The 20,824-nt window shown below is 34.2% G+C and overlaps 4 protein-coding genes across 8 annotated transcripts in view; 1 reads left to right on the forward strand and 3 right to left on the reverse strand.

The window, feature by feature from the left end:
- Nucleotides 1-3,046: 3,046 nt before the first annotated feature.
- Nucleotides 3,047-5,219, reverse strand: LOC123316683 (aldehyde dehydrogenase, dimeric NADP-preferring-like). The gene has a single exon (XM_044902874.1). The coding sequence runs from the start codon at nucleotides 5,001-5,003 to the stop codon at nucleotides 3,513-3,515; it is 1,491 nt and encodes a 496-aa protein (XP_044758809.1). The 5' UTR covers nucleotides 5,004-5,219; the 3' UTR covers nucleotides 3,047-3,512.
- A 108-nt stretch (nucleotides 5,220-5,327) lies between these two features.
- On the forward strand, nucleotides 5,328-6,022 carry LOC123316685 (ubiquitin-like protein 4A). Its single transcript, XM_044902876.1, has one exon. The coding sequence runs from the start codon at nucleotides 5,426-5,428 to the stop codon at nucleotides 5,813-5,815; it is 390 nt and encodes a 129-aa protein (XP_044758811.1). The 5' UTR covers nucleotides 5,328-5,425; the 3' UTR covers nucleotides 5,816-6,022.
- Nucleotides 6,023-6,562: 540 nt separating this feature from the next.
- Nucleotides 6,563-7,613, reverse strand: LOC123316684 (rRNA methyltransferase 2, mitochondrial). Its single transcript, XM_044902875.1, has 3 exons — nucleotides 7,381-7,613; nucleotides 7,151-7,328; nucleotides 6,563-7,088 (listed from the first exon to the last, which is right to left on the reverse strand). Exons 1-3 carry the CDS (start codon nucleotides 7,545-7,547, stop codon nucleotides 6,717-6,719), a joined length of 717 nt encoding a protein of 238 aa, XP_044758810.1. The 5' UTR covers nucleotides 7,548-7,613; the 3' UTR covers nucleotides 6,563-6,716.
- Nucleotides 7,614-8,413: 800 nt separating this feature from the next.
- LOC123316924 overlaps nucleotides 8,414-20,824 on the reverse strand; it is a 40,261-nt gene continuing 27,850 nt past the window's right edge. The window contains exons 1-3 of one of the 5 annotated variants that reach the window (XM_044903240.1): nucleotides 16,461-16,705; nucleotides 11,171-11,883; nucleotides 8,414-10,901 (exon numbers count right to left, since the gene is read on the reverse strand). In XM_044903240.1, the coding sequence (XP_044759175.1) occupies nucleotides 9,805-10,901; nucleotides 11,171-11,783 (1,710 nt within the window). In that variant the 5' untranslated portion in view covers nucleotides 11,784-11,883; nucleotides 16,461-16,705 and the 3' untranslated portion in view covers nucleotides 8,414-9,804. Of the gene's footprint in view, nucleotides 10,902-11,170; nucleotides 11,884-13,207; nucleotides 13,568-13,782; nucleotides 13,855-16,460; nucleotides 16,706-20,824 lie in introns of those variants that run through there. The other 4 variants (XM_044903239.1, XM_044903238.1, XM_044903236.1 and 1 more) reach the window with 4 other exon arrangements.

The following is a 20,824-nucleotide window of genomic DNA, read 5'->3' on the forward strand; positions in this document are numbered from 1 at the left end:
TTTCCAGTTCACTTTGAAGTGCTCTCTGGAGTGCAATTTTCTATGAAATCAACTACTGTTAGGTTTGGTGGAAGCAACAGAGTGAGTTTTATACACTCCATGTCCTAAGACAGTAGTAGGACACACTGATTTTCATGCACAGGAGCAAATATGTCATTTTAGGGGGGTCTAACCCCTTGCTCATTTTTGACCCAAAAAATCGAGATTTTCGAAATTGAGTTTTTATGCTAGGATGAAAGCCTTATCAATGCTGATTACGAAACCGAAAATCCCAATTGGATCAGACGAATATAACAGGAGATATCGCAGATTGAAGTTTGCAATTTTTGAAAAATTCCTTTTCCGAGATGAAAATTTTAACGGAGGGAGATAGACTTTCGGAAATGCTTGCAATAGATTCAGCGTATTCGAAAACCTATATTTTCATACCAAAATTTCAGATATCTGACACTGTTTAGAGAAAAATCGAATTTATTGTTTTTCCATTTTTCATTTTCCAGTTCACTTTGAAGTGCTCTCTGGAGTGCAATTTTCTATGAAATCAACTACTGTTAGGTTTGGTGGAAGCAACAGAGTGAGTTTTATACACTCCATGTCCTAAGACAGTAGTAGGACACACTGATTTTCATGCACAGGAGCAAATATGTCATTTTAGGAGGGTCTAACCCCTTGCTCATTTTTGACCCAAAAAATCGAGATTTTCGAAATTGAGTTTTTATGCTAGGATGAAAGCCTCATCGATGCTGATTACGAAACCGATAATCCCAATTGGATCAGACGAATATAACAGGAGATATCGCAGATTGAAATTTGCAATTTTTGAAAAATTCCAATTCCGAGATGAAAATTTTAACGGAGGGAGATAGGCTTTCGGGAATGCTCGCAATAGATTCAGCGTATTCGAAAACCTATATTTTCATACCAAAATTTCAGATATCTGACACTGTTTAGAAAAAAATCGAATTTATTATTTTTCCATTTTTCATTTTCCAGTTCACTTTGAAGTGCTCTCTGGAGTGCAATTCTCTATGGAATCATCAACTGTTAGGTTTGGTGGAAGCAACAGAGTGAGTTTTATACACTTCATGTCCTGAGACAGTAGTAGGACACCCTGATTTTCATGCAGAGTAGCAAATATGTCATTTTAGGGGGGTCTAACCCCTTGCTCATTTTTGACCCAAAAAATCGAGATTTTCGAAATTGAGTTTTTATGCTAGGATGAAAGCCTTATCAATGCTTATTACGAAACCGAAAATCCCAATTGGATCAGACAAATATAACAGGAGATATCGCAGATTGAAATTTGCAATTTTTGAAAAATTCCATTTCCGAGATGAAAATTTTAACGGAGGGAGATAGGCTTTCGGAAATGCTTGCAATAGATTCAGCGTATTCGAAAACCTATATTTTCATACCAAAATTTCAGATATCTGACACTGTTTAGAGAAAAATCAAATTTATTGTTTTTCCATTTTTCATTTTCCAGGTCACTTTGAAGTGCTCTCTGGAGTGCAATTTTCTATTAAATCAACTACTGTTAGGTTTGGTGGAAGCAACAGAGTGAGTTTTATACACTCCATGTCCTAAGACAGTAGTAGGACACACTGATTTTCATGCACAGGAGCAAATATGTCATTTTAGGGGGGTCTAACCCCTTGCTCATTTTTGACCCAAAAAAATCGAGATTTTCAAAATTGAGTTTTTATGCTAGGATGAAAGCCTTATCAATGCTGATTACGAAACCGAAAATCCCAATTGGATCAGACGAATATAACAGGAGATATCGCAGATTGAAATTTGCAATTTTTGAAAAATTCCATTTCCGAGATGAAAATTTTAACGGAGGGAGATAGGCTCTCGGGAATGCTCGCAATAGATTCAGCGTATTCGAAAACCTATATTTCCATACCAAAATTTCAGATATCTGACACTGTTTAGAAAAAAATCGAATTTATTGTTTTTCCATTTTTCATTTTCCAGTTCACTTTGAAGTGCTCTCTGGAGTGCAATTTTCTATGAAATCAACTACTGTTAGGTTTGGTGGAAGCAACAGAGTGAGTTTTATACACTCCATGTCCTAAGACAGTAGTAGGACACACTGATTTTCCTGCACAGGAGCAAATATGTCATTTTAGGGGGGTCTAACCCCTTGCTCATTTTTGACCCAAAAATCGAGATTTTCGAAATTGAGTTTTTATGCTAGGATGAAAGCCTCATCGATGCTGATTACGAAACCGAAAATCCCAATTGGATCAGACGAATATAACAGGAGATATCGCAGATTGAAATTTGCAATTTTTGAAAAATTCCATTTCCGAGATGAAAATTTTAACGGAGGGAGATAGGCTCTCGGGAATGCTCGCAATAGATTCAGCGTATTCGAAAACCTATATTTTCATACCAAAATTTCAGATATCTGACACTGTTTAGAAAAAAATCGAATTTATTGTTTTTCCATTTTTCATTTTCCAGTTCACTTTGAAGTGCTCTCTGGAGTGCAATTCTCTATGGAATCATCAACTGTTAGGTTTGGTGGAAGCAACAGAGTGAGTTTTATACACTCCATGTCCTAAGACAGTAGTAGGACACACTGATTTTCATGCACAGGAGCAAATATGTCATTTTAGGGGGGTCTAACCCCTTGCTCATTTTTGACCCAAAAAATCGAGATTTTCGAAATTGAGTTTTTATGCTAGGATGAAAGCCTTATCAATGCTGATTACGAAACCGAAAATCCCAATTGGATCAGACGAATATAACAGGAGATATCGCAGATTGAAATTTGCAATTTTTGAAAAATTCCATTTCCGAGATGAAAATTTTAACGGAGGGAGATAGGCTTTCGGAAATGCTTGCAATAGATTCAGCGTATTCCACAACCTATATTTTCATACCAAAATTTCGTATATCTGACACTGTTTAGAAAAAAATCAAATTTATTGTTTTTCCATTTTTCATTTTCCAGTTCACTTTGAAGTGCTCTCTGGAGTGCAATTCTCTATTGAATCATGAACTGTTTGGACAACATCGTAAAAAAACTGGGATCAGGTTAAAAATTAGTTCATTATATTTTATTAACAATCATACAAAGTATAAATTCATTTATATAGAAAATATCAGATATTTTAAGCTCTAAGCAATATAATAATTATCAACATAGGATATACTGGTAACAATGAGATATAATAATTATTTATGTATTTTGTCTATAAAAACTGTAGTTCTGTTCAACTTTTAACTTGATCATGAAGTTTTTCTTCACTTAACTACAAAAGCTACTTTACGCTTTTATAATAATATAAGCATTTATTCCCTCAACCAATTCAAATGAATTTACTCAACTCAGCTGCTAGTGATTGTTGAAGTCAAAGTCATAACAAAAAATTTGTGTTCAACATAAATTCTTCTCTTACATTTTTAATAATATCAAATAAAATATTCTATAACTAATATAAAAAAACTTTGCATTGTATAGTACGTATTTAAAATTATTTCCGAAAAATGGAGACGGCCTAAGTTCTCCTTATGAAACTGCGACTGTTGTAATACATATAAATTGCAGCTGCACCTAGTCCAAAAGCGACGAAATACCGGATGAAATCAAACGAAATGGGACTTCTTCTCTTCAGAAGTATATTCAAGAATCTTGTTTTACGCTCATTATAAGGAGGATATCTTGCCTGGCCCAATTTTTCGCCAAGTGCCCCCAAATTCTTATAAAGACATGACTTCTTGTGGGTGAATGTGTCGAAAGTATATTTGCCATGATATTGACCCATACCACTATTACCAACTCCACCAAAAGGAAGAGTATCAACAGTCAAATGCATAATAGTATCGTTAACTGATATGCCCCCACATGATGTATTGTTTATTAAAACCTTCACATCCAGCTTTTTTCTGGAAAATATGTACATTGCAAGGGGTTTTTCTCCTTCATTGATGAATCTTATTGCTTCATGTAGATTTCCGATGGTAATTATGGGTAATACTGGACCAAAAATTTCTTCCATCATTACAGGATCAGTTGGTTTGACATCTATTAAGATTGTTGGTTCGATGTAACGTTCAGAAGCAATCGTGTTTCCACCCACAGCAATAGTGCCACTTTTGATGAACCTCTCGATTCTCCTAAAGTGGGCATCGTTTATGATGCGTCCAAAATCAGGAGATTTACTGGCATCAGTCCCATACCATTGCTCTAAAACACCTTTTGATATTTCAACAAACTTTTTCTCAACATCTTTCGTACATAATACGTAATCGGGAGCAACACACGTTTGTCCTGCATTTGCTAGTTTACCCCACAAGATTCTCCTCACAGCTATGTTCATATCAACACTTTCATCAATATAAACAGGGCTTTTTCCACCCAGTTCCAAAGTAACTGGTGTGAGATGCTTTGCAGCTGCTTCTTGAATAATTTTGCCAACCCCAGAAGAGCCTGTATAGAATATATAATCAAATCTTTCCTTGAGGAGTGCAGTTGTCTCAGGTACACCCCCATTATAAACTTTATAGCAATCTGTATCTAAATATTTTGGAATCAACTCGGCAATAACTTTGGCTGAATTTTTGGCTATTTCAGATGGTTTCAGAACCACACAATTTCCTGCAGCTATTGCACCAGCAACAGGCATAAGAAGGAGTTGGAATGGATAATTCCAGGCTCCAATAACCAAAACCACTCCGTAAGGATCATTGAATATGTATAGCTTATCCAATACGTTGACCAGAGGTTTTTCAGGAACTTCAGGTTTCTCCCATTCCTCGATATTAGCAAGAATGTTATCCAGATCATTTATGAGAAACATAATTTCCATCACGATAGATTCATGCCTACATTTATGAAGATCTGCAGCTAATGCATCAATAATGAGTTCCTTGTTCTCTAAATACATTCTTTTCAAATTTCGTATTTGTTTAATTCGATATTCCAAAGGTCGAGTTTTTCCGCTCACATAACTATTTCTTAGTACAGACATCATTTCCTTGGGATTCATCGTTAAACAATTTTGCTATCTTCTTCAAAACTAATATTGTTCTCAGAAAAACTTACTTTAGGAACGGCAAACAGGTGAATTTTTAACAAATATTCCTGTACGGTGCAACAGATTGGAAGGTTCTTTGTTGTTTCTTTCTCAGTTGAGAGTTATTACGGATCAGTAGGTGAATTTTTTTATAATAATTAAATAATTGTTATCGTAAGGAATCATGTAAGGAAAAATTGATGAATTTCTGTGATTTTAATAGAAATCGAACAGTAAAAACCGAAGAGTAAGATGAGTAGTTCTTTTACTCCTCTTTTACTGACAGCTGAAAAAGTTAGGTTGACATTTAATAAATCTCAAATTCTCAATATTTGATCTTTGATGTTCATATTTATATTATATTTCGATTGATTGAGATTGAGTGAATTCCAAAAATGAAGATAATGGTAAAATGTCTTAAAGGGGGCAATTGTCTGGCAGATGTGGATGCAAATACTACAATCGCAGAATTGAAAAAGAAAATTGAAACAGACATAAACATACCAGCTCCTCAACAAACATTGGTTCTATCTGGGAAAACGCTACAAGACGACAAACCACTGAGTTTTTACCCAAATATCCAAGATGGAACAAAATTGTATGTTGCAGTTAAAAAACAAGAAACCCTTTATGCAATATTAGGCAAATTTTTAAGACAATACTACACCGAAGAACAGTGCAAGATGATTGTTGAAGAATTCATGAGAAATTTCAATACTAGAGTTAAAAATTTAAGCTTGGACGATCTTGAGAGAATAGCCATTTCAGACAAAGAACATTTGTAGTTAATACTCTCTGATAGGGTAAGATTATTGAATTTGTTTGATTTTCAAGTTTAAATTATATACCAGGTATAATTCCAAATGTTTTTGTTATGTATAATTTAGAATTGCACTCATTTGTTCATTTACGTCGATGAGCAACTAATATTTTGTGACATATCTGTATTAATTTCGAAAGCAATTGTGCAACTATTAAAAAGTGACAGTATATTTTTTTATCATATTTATTCACTTACAGAAATGAAACCTCATATATCTGCATTGCTTATTAACATTTTTGGTTCATTCAAGTTTGTTGGCTATGAACTTATATTTTGATTGAAAAGGACTGATTTTAAGATGATTTATAATAATTTTTCATTTAACAAGCTTACAATTGGTTCTCATACAATCTTACTATTTGAAATAATTAACTTATTTGAAGTAGGTTGGCCCTAAGACTTGAAACGAACTATAAATCTATCATTTGCCATGGCAAGTAGAACAGTCAACAATGTTTTCTGATTTACTAAATTATTTAGGTGAATCCAAATGTCATTGATTGATTGAAATTTGAAAAAATGAAGCTTGGAATAATAATAAAAAATAATAATTAAAATTTTGACTGATTAGTTTTTCACCTGCCTCAAAATTTTGAGGAAAATTAAGTTTTCTACAAAGCACATTCATAACAATGATTGGAAAAGCAATCTTAGGGCAATTTGCAATATCACTTCATTTAGATGCAATAAAATACATAAAAAGAATGTGTATCATGCTATTGTGCATTTTTTCATTTTCTCAAATGAAAGCTTATTGATTACAATGATAAAGAAATTTATTTCAGAAAGGTGTCAAATTAAATTGCAAGCAACTGGATTTTTTCAGTTTCTGGGTCCATTTTTTAAAGAAACTATACAGGTATTCAAGTTTTTTTCAGACCTTTGAAACTTCTTCCTAAAATGAAGATTTCAGCTGAATCATCCCTGCTAGCTTTGGGTTTTACAAACTTAACATTGTTATAAAAACGTGAAATATCTAATTCTAGTTGCTTTGATTGTCCACATTGCCACAATTTAACAAGAAATGTAGCACCAAATTCAGACACTTGTACAGAAAACCTTAATGCACTGTAGCACAAGTTCATCATATTTTCATTGTCCATTTCTCTTATACCTGATGCTCTGGGAGCCATATCGGACATAACAACCTGAGCTTTAGTTCCGTTCAATTCTTTCATCAAGCGAGATTGTGATGCTGGATCAGTGAAGTCCATACCACTCAATATTGTTACCCCCTGCAAAAAATATTCTGATTGAAGACAAATTCATTCCTTCCATTTCACAAGAATACATTTACCTCCATCGGATAAATATTCTGCTTATCGATAGATATGACTTTTCCTTGGTTTTCAACTTCTTTTATTGCTACCTGTGACCAAGAACCAGGAGCTGCACCAACATCAATGACTGTTTGTCCTGGACAGAAAATTTTATATTTGTCATTGATTTCCACAAGCTTGAATGCACTGCGACACCTGGAGAAAACAATATTCTATCTATATTGAAACTTGAATTACTGGGGCAGACCTGTAATTCATCAATTTAGCTTTCTCCACATATGGATCTGACAATTGTCTCTTGAGCCACAATTGGGAACTCACACCTTTATTCTTAATATTAGTAGGTATAACTTTTTTGCAGCAAATTTTTGACGTGCTTAGACATCTAGAAAATTGAACGAGAGAAATATTCATCTCAAGTGTATTTCATATTTATTAAAATGTGAAAATGCAAGAATTTTTGCAAAAGTTTTTAGGTTAAATCAGAATTGACAGTTGGAAAGATCCTTTTGAACTACGCGATGTTAACGCCTATTTTGTTTTTCATCGAAGACTCATTCTAAGGTCATCAGTTCCATGAAAAGTGAAGAAAGTTCGAAAAATACAGACGCTTAGAGCCCCTTGGGCCCCCCTGAAAATACTGCCCCACTACTTGATAATATTGAAAAAACAAAAAAGAAATCTATTTGATATTTTTCTTTTCCCGATATGTTTTTTCCTAGATTTTTTGCAGAATCTATATTTTTTTTTCAAAATGGTACAGGTGTCCATTTATGATTGAACATCATGAAAGGAAAGAAATGCTTGAAAAAAAGTAGTTAAAAGTGATAAAATAGTCGTTTACTCAATCTTTCGAATAAAAGCGCGGTGTCTTACAAACGATTCCAATGATTTATTCACACACATTGGAAAATTCTAGGAATACACTTCAAAACATAAGGTCCTTCCAAAACCATTATTAATTCATTGAAACAATTTCAAGTCAAAAAATGTACCATTATAACAAATGATTCCAAAAAATATTCCCACCAATTTTTTTTACTACGAAGGATATGAATAAAATTAGTAACTTGAACAATTAAGCGTTTGCGACGTATTTGATTCGATGAAAAAGTCATTTAAGTTTCTCAAAATTTTAGAAATATCCTGCTTGAACTTTTCTCTGAAGTGTGTGGTGTGTAATGTTGTGTGTAATGTCGTTCAGATTCCTGAACAAATGTGGTTTGATCTGTAATTTTAATCGATTAATGGACACAATATAGAGAATAAAACAAAAGAAAGCCAATTTTTTTAAATTTTATTCACATACTGGCACATACAACAAATAAACACAAAACTTTTCTTCTGTTAAATTGAGAAAAACGGATATTTATTTTAAGTTTCAAATCATATAAGATTGTAGAGAATGATTTTACACAAGATAGGAATTCATTTGATCTAAGCTGACAATTAAGTAATTTTTTTTTCATCTTGAATACTCATAAATTGATTATTTTTCATGAATATTCCCTGGGTTTTTTAATCTTTTGTAAAACCAGACATTTTTGAGAATGAAAAAGTCCTTCGATATCCGTGGAAGCCATATAAGATATTTTAAATGAAAAAATTTGGAAAAAAGATTAGCAATAAAAAATTCCAGGAAAAACCTCTGTATAGTTACTTCCCTATATTTATTTGTCTGCTGTATACCCTGAAATAACATCGAGAACTAGGATCTAGCATAAAGTTCATTCTTATTATAGCTTTATCGGATTTGGCATAGCAGTGTCCTTAGATATTTTGTTTCAATATAATTCAAACTCCCGCCAATATATGAAATTTGTTTTACTGGAAGTTCTTTGGGATCATTACGAAAATGAATATCATAAGTAATTTTGTGCTAATTTAGAGGAAAACAATAAATTAAATCTTAATCTAATGAGTAAAATCGATTATATACATGACTATAATAATTATAATACAATTCGATGAAGAGATAAAAGAGGAGAAGATAAATAAATGTTAAATTCAATACACTGATATATGGGGGGTCACATTTTCTTCTTTTTAGGCTTTCTGTGAAACATCTACAGTTATTTCCATTCAATACACATATTTTAAGTCTAGGAACCAGAGCAAAATTCGTGAACAGTATTAAAGTAAGAAAATAAGTTACAAGATGTGATGTATCACTGAAAATAATAACATAATGAATTATATAAAATATAATATAATTTGTGAGGTAAGTAGTCATAATTTTCTGTAAATTATATAAATAATATACTGAGCTGGCTATCAAAAGTTAGAATCACCAAGTCTACAGACAAATTGCTGCAGGTATTGTAGGAAAATCTTTCTCAATTTCAGGATACCTTTTCGTTTTTTCCTAATTTTAAAACGAATCGTGGACCTGCCACTCAAAAGGGAACATAAGGCATCTGTAAAATAGATACTCCTACCGTTCTCAAGCTCTTACAACTTTGTTAATTAAACAGTTTTCTCACAACAAGGGATTCCAACACGCTGAAGAAGTTTACAGGTTCTTCTACAATAACTGCCCCAACTTTCGACAACAGCTCTACTCAATAATACTTGAGAAAATCATAAGGTACTGTTCAGACTATAAGTACAAACTAAAACATTTGTAGGTCTATATACAAAGCAGCTTGACAGCTGCAATGATGACTCATTATCATCTCTGTATTGCAGGTTTTAATCCAAAAGATCTGGCGTTGAACTGCCTGAAGAAATTGTCAGGGCTTACTTCCTGGACATCCATGTGGCCATTCTTCTTGGAAATCCTCAGTACAGGGGGTCTCTGAGACGTGTCCCACCATTTTGTTGGAAGATGGAACCACTCACTGTGTTTGTCCCTATTTCTGTGATTTTCCCTTTGCGCTTTAATCCTCTCGTATAAAGAGGTTAGATTCACATGGATGGGAATAGCGTAGGTAAGATTAACTTCTGGGATATTCTTGAGGGTATCACCTCTATCAATCGGAGGATTCGAGGTCCTTGACTGTTCTCCATAATTATCGGAAATACCAGATGGGGTGGTGGGTATGGCTGACGATGAAGATGCTGGGAACCTTACATGGTGTGATGCACTAGGAAATCTAACCATAAAGGTTCTAGTACTGGTGGGAGTAGTACTGACTGTCGGAAATACTACTCTATTTGTGATTTTTTTGGTATATTCGACTGCCTCCGATGTGGTTTCTGATGGTCTAGTCGTGAAAAAGCCATCAGTATCCTTAACCTTAGGGAAAAACTTCTTATTTACGCCAAACAAGGAATCGTGAGTTGGTCTCTGGAATCCCTCCGAGAAAATAGTCTTCGTGTTGTCCTCCATATTCAGCACATTGTCTATTGGTGTGAATATTGCAGAAGCTGTCGGTAAAGTGAAAGGTGTCGGCGTGGATACTCTGGGTAGAGGTATAGGTGGCAGTGGATCCTTTTTGGGCACTATCAAAGTCGATCTGACTGTGAAAACTGTGGGAGGCCTTTCCGAAGTTTTTTCACTCATCATCGGTTTATCTTTGAAGGTTTCAGCTTCCCTTTTGACGTCGACAAAGGAAACTGATGAGTCAGGGTAAGGGAGAGCTTGGTCCATTTGATATAGAGTGAGTTCGCTATCTTGGGCATTTGGTTTTTCCGTTGTGCTTTCTCCGGCAAAGTCCTCTGTAGAGCCTGTGTTTGCTGTTGTCGAGGTCATTGTTGTAGAGTCCGTTTTCAGCTCTACTTGTCTCTTGGCATCGTAGAATAGAGCGTTAGTTTCCGTGGTGTAACCTGAAATCAGTCGAAATGTTGAAGAAATGTAGTATAAACCACGAGATTCAGTATGGTTGTCTACATATGGTTAAGCTGTCTGAAATGGTAACAGTAAGACTGCTTTGGAGCGACAACATACAGTAGAGAAATGAACGAAATAAAGATTCTACATGGTGGAACCTAAATAAGCTTCCTTATTCTGTTACAAAAACCCTAAACCTTCATCTACAAAGTATTTGCGAGCTTCTGGGAGATTTTGCATTTCCCAAAACCGAAATAATCCTCACCTTGTGTGTTCACAGTTGTAGTTTCCGTTGTCGTTTCTCTTGTTATAGCATCTGTTGTACTGGAAGTTACTGTTTCTGATTCTCCTACTTTTTTGATGCCGAGGATTCCGGCGATATCAGCCATATTGACTTTTTCTTCACTCGGTGTTCTGTTGTTGTCTATCTCCATCTCCAATGCTGCGTTTTTGGTTGGAGCTATCAACATCGTGAGATCAGTTTCCTCCTGAACTGCCTTAAGAGGGATATTTATGTAGAGGGGACCAGTGGTTATGTCTTCCTCATTCTCCTCCATAAAACCGTACTGCTGATTGATCAACTGAAGCAAATTCTCCAGGGGTATCTCTTTTTTCGGCATTAATTTCTTGCATCTGTCGTTACCGCACTCAGGAGAGTTCTCGGGACTGATGATAGGTGCTATGAATATGGATTTCTCCTTGATTCTTCGTTCGAGAGTGCTGTCCTTCTGCTGGTTCAAACTCTCCTCAATCAACAAATACGCCTCGTATGTTAATTTCTCTGTGGACCTCTCGTTGAGAGGTATAGGAGGAAAACACCTGGCTATCGTCCAAACGAAGAGAAATATTAACAGGGAAATTTGTTTTACAGCTTGCATTTTCTGTCAACCTTTTATCTACATGAAAATTTCTTGAATTCAACAGGGATTTCTATGCGGATCTATGTGGTCCTCTAAGCCAACCATTTGGTTCGTGAATCTGAAACAAATAAGCAGAAGCATCAGAATATTGAAAATTAACTCTTCCAAATTTTATCACAAGAATATATCTGTCCATGCTGCATAGTTTTTCCGATAAAATAGTTGGATACCCCGTGTACGACTGTACGTAATACGTAAGGTACCAAACTGTGGAAACGCTGCTGTCAATTTCAATGATTTTCATTAGATCAAGATTTCCATTTGATTATTTCCATTCCATATAATAACAAACATCTCAAACGACTTGGCAAACGGTTTGTCTAGTCAAGAGTTGCCCTTCAGTAGAGGTCTTAGCTCAATTTACGTTTTGTTTGTTGTTTTGGGCATATTGCGTGTTTAAAGTAACGAAAAGAAATGAATTTTCTTCGCACCTAGAGAGCTGAGACGCAATAGTACAGATGGACTATTTAAACTCCGACTTAATCGTTTTAAATTAAGACGGATCTTTATGGGCCTCGTTCAAGTCAATACAGATTACTCTCGGTGCGATAAAAGTTCTGTTTAAATGACTACTTAACAGCAGACAAGATGTCTGCTGATGATTTTTCGGCGTCTATTATGACATCACAGCGTTTATAGGCAACAACATGAACTTTGACAATAAACTTTGTATTTATGTATTACGATGTGTAGCCACTTTAAATTGATCAAGTTTTTATTGCGTGAATGTCCTAAATAGAATCCCGTGATTGTATAACAGGCAGGGAATTATCCAAACAGGTCCAATCATTGTTTTGAATCAAAATGCGTCATTTTTCGTCCATTATTTCTAATAGAGAACTACTGAGAGACAATTGTAACCTCCCTTGAATTTTCAATGTTTAGGTACATATTGAGATAGATCAAAAAAAACGAATGAAAAGAGGCTTTAGTTCCTACAAGTTTTAGGCTTTTCATTTGAATCTTCTGGAGGTAACTGAAAGAAAACAGCACCATTAGAAAAGATAGTGACTTTTGGTTCAATTTCCGGTATTTTTGGTAGAAATATTGTAGATTTTTAAACGATAATAAATAGCATGACTAGTTCTTGAGATACAGAGGGTATTGAAGATGAGTTAGGCTTTTTTTCTAGTGCATTTCTCCGAAATACTTCTTTCATTTTGTAAAGGAATTTTGTCAATTCTCGAAAATGCTAAAAAAGAAAAAACCGAAACAAATCAGTAGAAGCGGAGTTATAGACCCATCGAAATAATTGATTCGATAAAAATTATCGACGAATATTTACGTCGATCCACATAGCAGAGGTTGGGATCAACATTCTGATCGACCTTGCATTTGAATATAATTATTTCGTGCAGAGAAAAAAAATAGAGGATACTGACCTTTCGAAAACGACCAAAACATTTCCACTAGACGGATGTTAATCTGGAGGCGAAAGAAACATCATTTCCGCTACGAAATATCGATTCGTTTGGGGTTTCATCGAAAAACAACTGATTGGTTCACCGTTAACATGATTTTCGACAGCTGAATTGCACATTTTTATACGAAAATACCTACGTGAATTTTTCAGAGATACGTTAAGGGTAATTTCGAATTTCCATTAATCATATCACTATGTAAGACAATTAATATCATCCCGAATGTATTAATCGATCAAAAAAATTCTTCCTCTCGAAATATTTCAGAAATATGTTGGAAACCATGTTGACTTTCGCCTTGAGATTGTTCACGTGATTGATATTCACAATATAGTTAATTTATTGAACTGGAAGCAGTTGTTTTCGTAATTTGAACATTAATACAATTTGTATAATTTTTTTTAGTGTACCTTTTCATTTATTTATTTTAATTCATCAACTATCATTTGTAAAAGAAAATTTTCATTTTTGAATGCCCCTTTCCACCAAAATTTATTTCTATAAATGCCATTGCCTAATATCAATCTATAACTGACCTCTGCATACTCTCTTCAGCAATTGCCAAAGGTCGATGATAAAAATAAATGAACTTTTATTTTGTTTTACTTGAAAAGACGGTCCAAATTATGAATGATGTGAAATTTTTTTTCTCCTAGTAGTAGAGGCATTTTTCATTGATCTATCTCTGTCTGTCTCCATACATAGGAAGAATAAGACTAACTTTGATTCGAAGCATGTAACATCTTTGAAACAATTCTCTTATTTCCAGTAAAAAGCTTCTGCTTTCGTGCACCAAATGAAAATAAAAAAATTAGTTACTTTGGCTGAATGCAACTCTGATTAAAAGATGCCAAAGTGTTTCATAGCACAATTATTATGAAAAATCAGAATGGCTATATCTTTTTGTGTAGGCGTATCGAAGAAAATTGTGACGAAAAAAAGTACTTCTTTCGACCTCCAGAAACCACTGTTAAACAGATGTACAAGTCGAAAACGATCGAATAATATTCATTGTAAGGCTTCATCTTAATTAGTTAGCTTAATTAGTTATTGGGTAATTGATAGCTGAGCCATTTTAATCGAAAGAAATTCAAGAAGCTAATTCTCATTCAGGAGCAAATGAAAAAATGCTAATGATGCAATGCTTCTGCCAATGGTAAAATCTCAGAACCAATACCATTAAAACTGACAACAATTTCATCCATATTAGCGATCCTTTTGTCACAGTGACTACTCTTTCCCATAACAATTGCGAAAACCTTGAACTTTATCTGTATAAGGAAAAGAACTTCGAATGTTTATTATGAAATGACAACAATTAGGTGAATGGTTATGAAGAAATTAGTAACGAATACGAGTATGGCATTAGATCTCTATTTTATGGAAAACCATATTAATTTCATGGTCGTTCAGATAACGAGATCTCATTCGGGTTACATCACGAGAAATCATCATTTGATGACGAATTTCTAATCAGAATTTAAATTAGAACAAATCAACAAAGTGAATTCGGTATAGCGTTCTTTCCAGTGCAGTTCAACCAAATTTATATAGTTTTTTGTTGAGAATAGGTCAATTAGTAATTTAAGTTACCTCTCTTTGATTTAAGAAAATTTTACAGCGTGTCCCAAATTTGAAAATATCGATAATTTTTGATTAAAGGGAAATTCTATTTTCTCAAGAACTGTTTTTGAAGATTACACATCTTTATTTGTATCATTTATACATTCAGAAAAATCATCAAGTGCATGAGGGAAAAACAAAATAATTACAATCCTCCAGATCCAGAGAACCATGATGCAAGTTGGCCAAACAAAACATTCATCGAACAGGTTCCAACGAACTTGACGTTAAAATGTCAACAACTTTTTATCGAAAAAAAGCTTGCCATTTCAATGTTTATTGTACTATAATATACGTTCTTCATTACTTCTCGTGTTGAGTTATTCATAAATCTATTTCACTTAACGGTTTTTAATAGAAGCTGATAAATGTCTTAATAACATGGGCAATTTCGTAGCATGTAATCGATTCTGGGATCGGACAAGTGTGCATAAAAAATAAGGCTTTAGTTGACCTCAAAGTCTATATTCCACAACCATGCACATCGCCTTTGAGACGGCTCACACTGTATTTATATACTTAATTACTAGTTTTCCAAATTCACAATTGGGCGTATAGCGTATATTCGTTAGGTTTTATCGTTACGTGTGTAGTTTTTTGAATGATGTGTTGCTGGTCTCACGAAAAATTCGGCAAATTGGATATTTCATAAATTTTTTCAATGGATGCCATATACAGGGCGAGTCTTTCACTCGTACGAATATTTCAACAGTAGATTATTGAGGTAAAAAGAAACACTTTTTCCCTTAATCATTTTTCCCCAATCGGCTCGGTTTGAAAGATACAGGCAGTTGAAAAGCTATAAAAATTTTAATTTTTAGTTCTATGTCACAAACGGTTTCATCGAATGAAATGAATTTCGGAATATAGTTTTCCATTTATTTGATGAATCTGTTTCGAATACAAAATATCACCCACGTCTTCCAGTTTTCTCATTATGACCATTACGTACCACAAAAATACCAAAAATTCAGAGAACCTAACTGTTGAAACTACGTTGGACGCTATCTGATGAATATTTGAAAGCTTCGTGAAATAAAAATATTCCTCACATTTTCTCGTATAATGCGAAGTTTTCGAGTAGGTAATTAAAAAGTACCTGTGAAATTTGAAAAATTGGGTACTTTGGCTGAATACCACTCTGTTTAAAAGATCCACAGATGTGTTGTGACCACAGGTTTAGCTCGTTATTCTGAAGGTGATTTTGTTTTTCCAGGGTTGGCACAGCTCATTATGAAATCTTGAAATGGCTATAACTTTTTATAAAGGCCAAATCGGAAAAAATGGTATGTGAAAAAAGTCTTTCTTTTGACCACAAGAATCTACTGTTTAAATATATGTAGGTACGAGTCAGAGACACCCTGTATCTTCACTCACTGAAGCTATGTGTTAACGGAATACGTGTAGTGGATAACTCATCCTAGGAAAAATCATATGTAATTCAACTTCTAGTTTAATTATAGATTTTCATCAAGTATATTACTCACAAAAATTTGATATTCTTTTCGAGTGAAGAAGCTGATTTGAGCTTGTTTTGTTTTGACTGAATTGAATGCCCACTTCTACGAGTTAAGTTATCAATCATACTCACAAGGGATGACCATGTGTACCTTCCAACATAAACGACACACAACAAGAGGAGAACGTTTCTCTCGACAACTCTATTTTGATCCTGCAGTCCATTCAAGCTCCCCATTGTCTCTCCCATATTTTCATTGACCACGACCGTTTCTGCTTAAGAAATGAGGAGAAGGCAGTGAAGTGAATTCTGACCATAAAAGGCGGCATAATTCTCGGTTCTGAGAATCTTATGATAATGGCAGTCAACTGCATCCATCTCAGCGGCCAACCTGACTGCCAGATCGATGTCCTATCGTGATCACTGTGACATTGAATGAAAAACCTGATAACAGGTCCAGGAGGAAATGGGGGGAAGTTGAATAAACAATCACCACGAGTTGACATTGCAGCCAACGTAAGAAATGATCTCGCCGAAGAAAAATTTCTTTTTACTTTGGTAGGTAGGTAAAGAGATGCAACATTGGAAAACGCTGGAAATTTTACTCATTCGTCAATATAACTGTCAATTTACCCCCAAAGAATTACATTTTTTTCGTTGGTAAAGTGAGTTCACAATTATTTGTTTTCAAGTAGCTTATGGTATTTTCAAGGCTGATGTTCTTTGTCTGAACGAGATGCTTAGCTCAAACCATCACAATATTCATAGATCGAGAGTACCTATGTAAAAATATCAAAGAAATCAATCTGTAGCCTCAACCTCAATATGAATGATCAAGGAAATTTCTTAAGTTGGAACACTAACCAGTTTATATCAAATCTGAAAGATAACTACATAACGTATGTGGTAACGTATGTCCTTTGAAAAAATAGCCTGGAATATTAGATTTTTGTGTCTTATTTTAATTGAATTCCAATAACTTTTGAGCAAGAATTTAATGGTATGTAGTATGGAAAGTGTATGGAAGGTATTAGTAGCGAGAATCAACCTTAAGATGGCTCTCTCGTCAACTCCTTGACTTTACAGGTATGTTAGATGAATTCTTTAGTGAACACATTGAATATTGAGCTCATCGGTGATACAGAGTCTTGTTGCGGCGCCAATGTTATAGGCGTATCTGATATGGCCGATTGGCACATCAGGTTATGATTTTAATTACCTATCTTTGCGCAATTTATAGCTGGACAGATGGCGCCAGGAAGCTATCCGCGGTAATTACATAAATACCCTTCACTCTCTTGTTCAGAAACTTCCAATACGTAGTAGTTGTGATAGCGCCATATTGACAGCTATTCGTTTTCAATTAATTGGATACGGTTTGTGGGCAGAAAACCACGAAAAGGTTCTACTTTTTGTTCGAATTAGTTCTGGCTAAACACCGTTGAAGTTTAGAAAGAATAGTCTCAAAAAAATACGTTTCTCATCGATTTTTAATCTCAGAATTCGACCAATGCTGTGGTTTTCATTTATATTACGATGTTTCGTTTTCCAACGGTCAGCCTGATCTATATTTTGTCGAATACGGACCTGTTTTTCTTCAATGAGTTTGAAATTTATTCTTTGATGATTATTCTGTTGGCATTACTGGAAAAATGCAACATACCACCTATTGAACTCAATACGTTCAAAATTAAGAAAAGAAACTATAAAAATGATGAGTTCCAACAATGGATATCCACGATTACATCGCTTCTGACGTTTAATGAAGTGTAAAATGTATCAATCATAAACCACGTTAATTTTTGATCTCTCATTTTCATCACAATGGATTTGATCTCGATTTGTGTTCAATGAAAATTCGTTGGAGATATGCCTATTTATTTATTTGAATTTTCTCCTCAGAGCTTAACTCAAATACCTCCTCATAATAAAATCAGGACCGTATTCCTTAGGGAAGGATTTTCATTTTCAATAATAGAATTCATTTTTGACAAATAACCCCTGAAAACATCATTAAAACAAACAGTAGGCAGATAACCTTATTTTCTTGGTTCATAATGATGAAATATACCAAGATAACCATTTTTGACACCCCATATCTCACAGGGGATGCAATTTGTCCACTTGAAATGACCTACATCTTACAGAATCTTCAGTGAACACCCTGTATTTCCAACATAAACTATTGGTTATGAATTCGGATCAAGAGACCCGAATCACTTCAATTCCTCTGGAAATATTCTTGTACGTGGAATAAAAAACCGAAAAAAACCAACGCCGATGCTAAGGCCACAAGCCAAGGTTCGTATACAAGAACAGTTGAATGCCGATCTGACTCGTCGACCTTTGAAAACACGGGCGTGTACAGGATGCAACAAGTAAAATCCAAAGAAGCAGTTCGACTTCCTAGAAGTAGTGTGAAAAGAAGAAGAAGGATTGAGATGTCCCAATAGCGATCTTGCAGCAAATCAACTATTTCACCTGTGTAGCAGCGTCGTCTCATTCAGGTCCTAAAAGAAATCGATTACTTGTGAAATTCCGCTGGTATTAAGATCACGATGGAATGTTAATCTATCTTGTGAAGGAGTGTATTTTCACCTAAGTCTTTTCCAACGAAATTTCAATAAAAATCGAAATGAATATACCTACAGCAAACAGGATGAGTCTTTGACTCTTACACTTACTTAATTTTAACAGTAGATTCTTGAGGTCAAAAGAAATACTTTTTTTCTTTACAATTTTTTCAGATTCAGTCCTGATAAAAAGATATAGCCATTTTGAGTTTTCATAATGAGCTGTGCCACCCCTAGTAAAACAAAATTATTTTCAGAATAACTAGCTAAATCTGTGACGCTACACATTTATGGATCTTTCAAACAGAGTGGCATTCAGCCAAAGTACCCAATTTTTAAAATTTCACAGATACTCAAATTACTCGCAAACGACGCATTTTAAGAGAAAATATGAAGAATACTCTTATTTTACAAAACGTTCAAGTATTCATTAGATAGAGTCCAACTTAGTTTCAACAGTTGGGTACTTTGAATTTTTGGTATTTTAATGGTACGTAATGATCATAATGAGAAAACTGGAAGACGTGGGTGATATCTTGTGTTAGAAAAAGATTCATCAAATAAATGGAAAACTATATTCCGAAATTCATTTCATTCGATAAAACCGTTTGTGAGATAGAACTAAAAATAACATTTTTTTATGGTTTTTCAACAGCCTGTATCTTTTCAACCGAGCCGATTCGGAAAAAATGATATAGGAAAAAAGTGTTTTTTTTTTGACCTCAAGAATCTACTGTTAAAATATTCGAACGAGTGAAAGATTCACCCTGTATATAGAAGGGCTGGAATGAAGCTCGAACGGAGTCCGTTCCTGTTTTCTGCTGAATACCCGTTGCTTTGTCATTAAGAGTTCGCCTCCCGGATTTTCATGATAGCCAGTGAAAGCATTTCTCGAAGAAACGGTATCTTCTGTTGAGGCACAATGATGTGTCCACTTTCGATTGCCCTTGGAATCCAACGATAATTTTGGTCTTTCACAATTCCTTCAACGAAAGTAAAACTCAGAAAACCGCGTATTAGTCGAGGATTATATCGATGGCGCTGAACTTTGAACCCGGACTAAATTTCTTTCAGGATTTTTTGAGATAAATTTGTACATAATGTGTGAAAAAAATCTCTTCTTCTATGAGATTGTGATGAAACTATTTCTCAGTATTTCTTTCAAACTAGGGACGTGCTGTATAATACACCAGAAATTGCTACTTTTGCAAAAAGTTCGAGAATTATTCCTCTATGAAAAACTCGAAATTTTTATTTATGATTTCTGATTATTAAAAGCATGGAAAAACTCACAACTGTCCTTAAATTTGTACAGTTCATATTTAGATAGATGTACATTGCAACAACAAAAAAATTATGAAAAATCATTCCATTAGTAGTACCTCAAAATAAAGAAAGATAACTCTAAAATTGTGAAATGAAACAAGTTGTGTTATAATAATATCCACTTCGTTTGACAAAAAATTTTACCACATACCTTGACAACAATATTGTCCGTTGTAATAAAATAATTGATTATGATTGATTATATCAATTCATCGAGGTTTCATATAAAAGCAACTCTTCGCTAATGTCACTTTACTGCCTTCAAAAGTTTTTTCACTGCACTTAATACTTTAACAAAACCGTATGCTTTCAGCGAAAGCTATAGGTAGACTGACCACTGAGGGTACAAACTGTAAGCCATTGACAACCTCATATTTTTTCCTGAAGGTAGCTTTAAAATCCGCAACTCATTTGTGCGGATTTAAACGAGATGGAAGAATTATTATACCGATATGGAAACAAAGAGAAAACCTCTTTCACATTGTAATAACTGGAGAATACAAATGATAATGTTTCATTGAATCCATATTTCTTAGGTTTAAATTTTTCATATCAGAAAATTACATATAATTGAAGGAGCAAAATGAAGAAGAAATA

Source organism: Coccinella septempunctata, chromosome 7, assembly GCF_907165205.1.
Source record: "Coccinella septempunctata chromosome 7, icCocSept1.1, whole genome shotgun sequence".
Classification (NCBI taxonomy): domain Eukaryota; kingdom Metazoa; phylum Arthropoda; class Insecta; order Coleoptera; family Coccinellidae; genus Coccinella; species Coccinella septempunctata.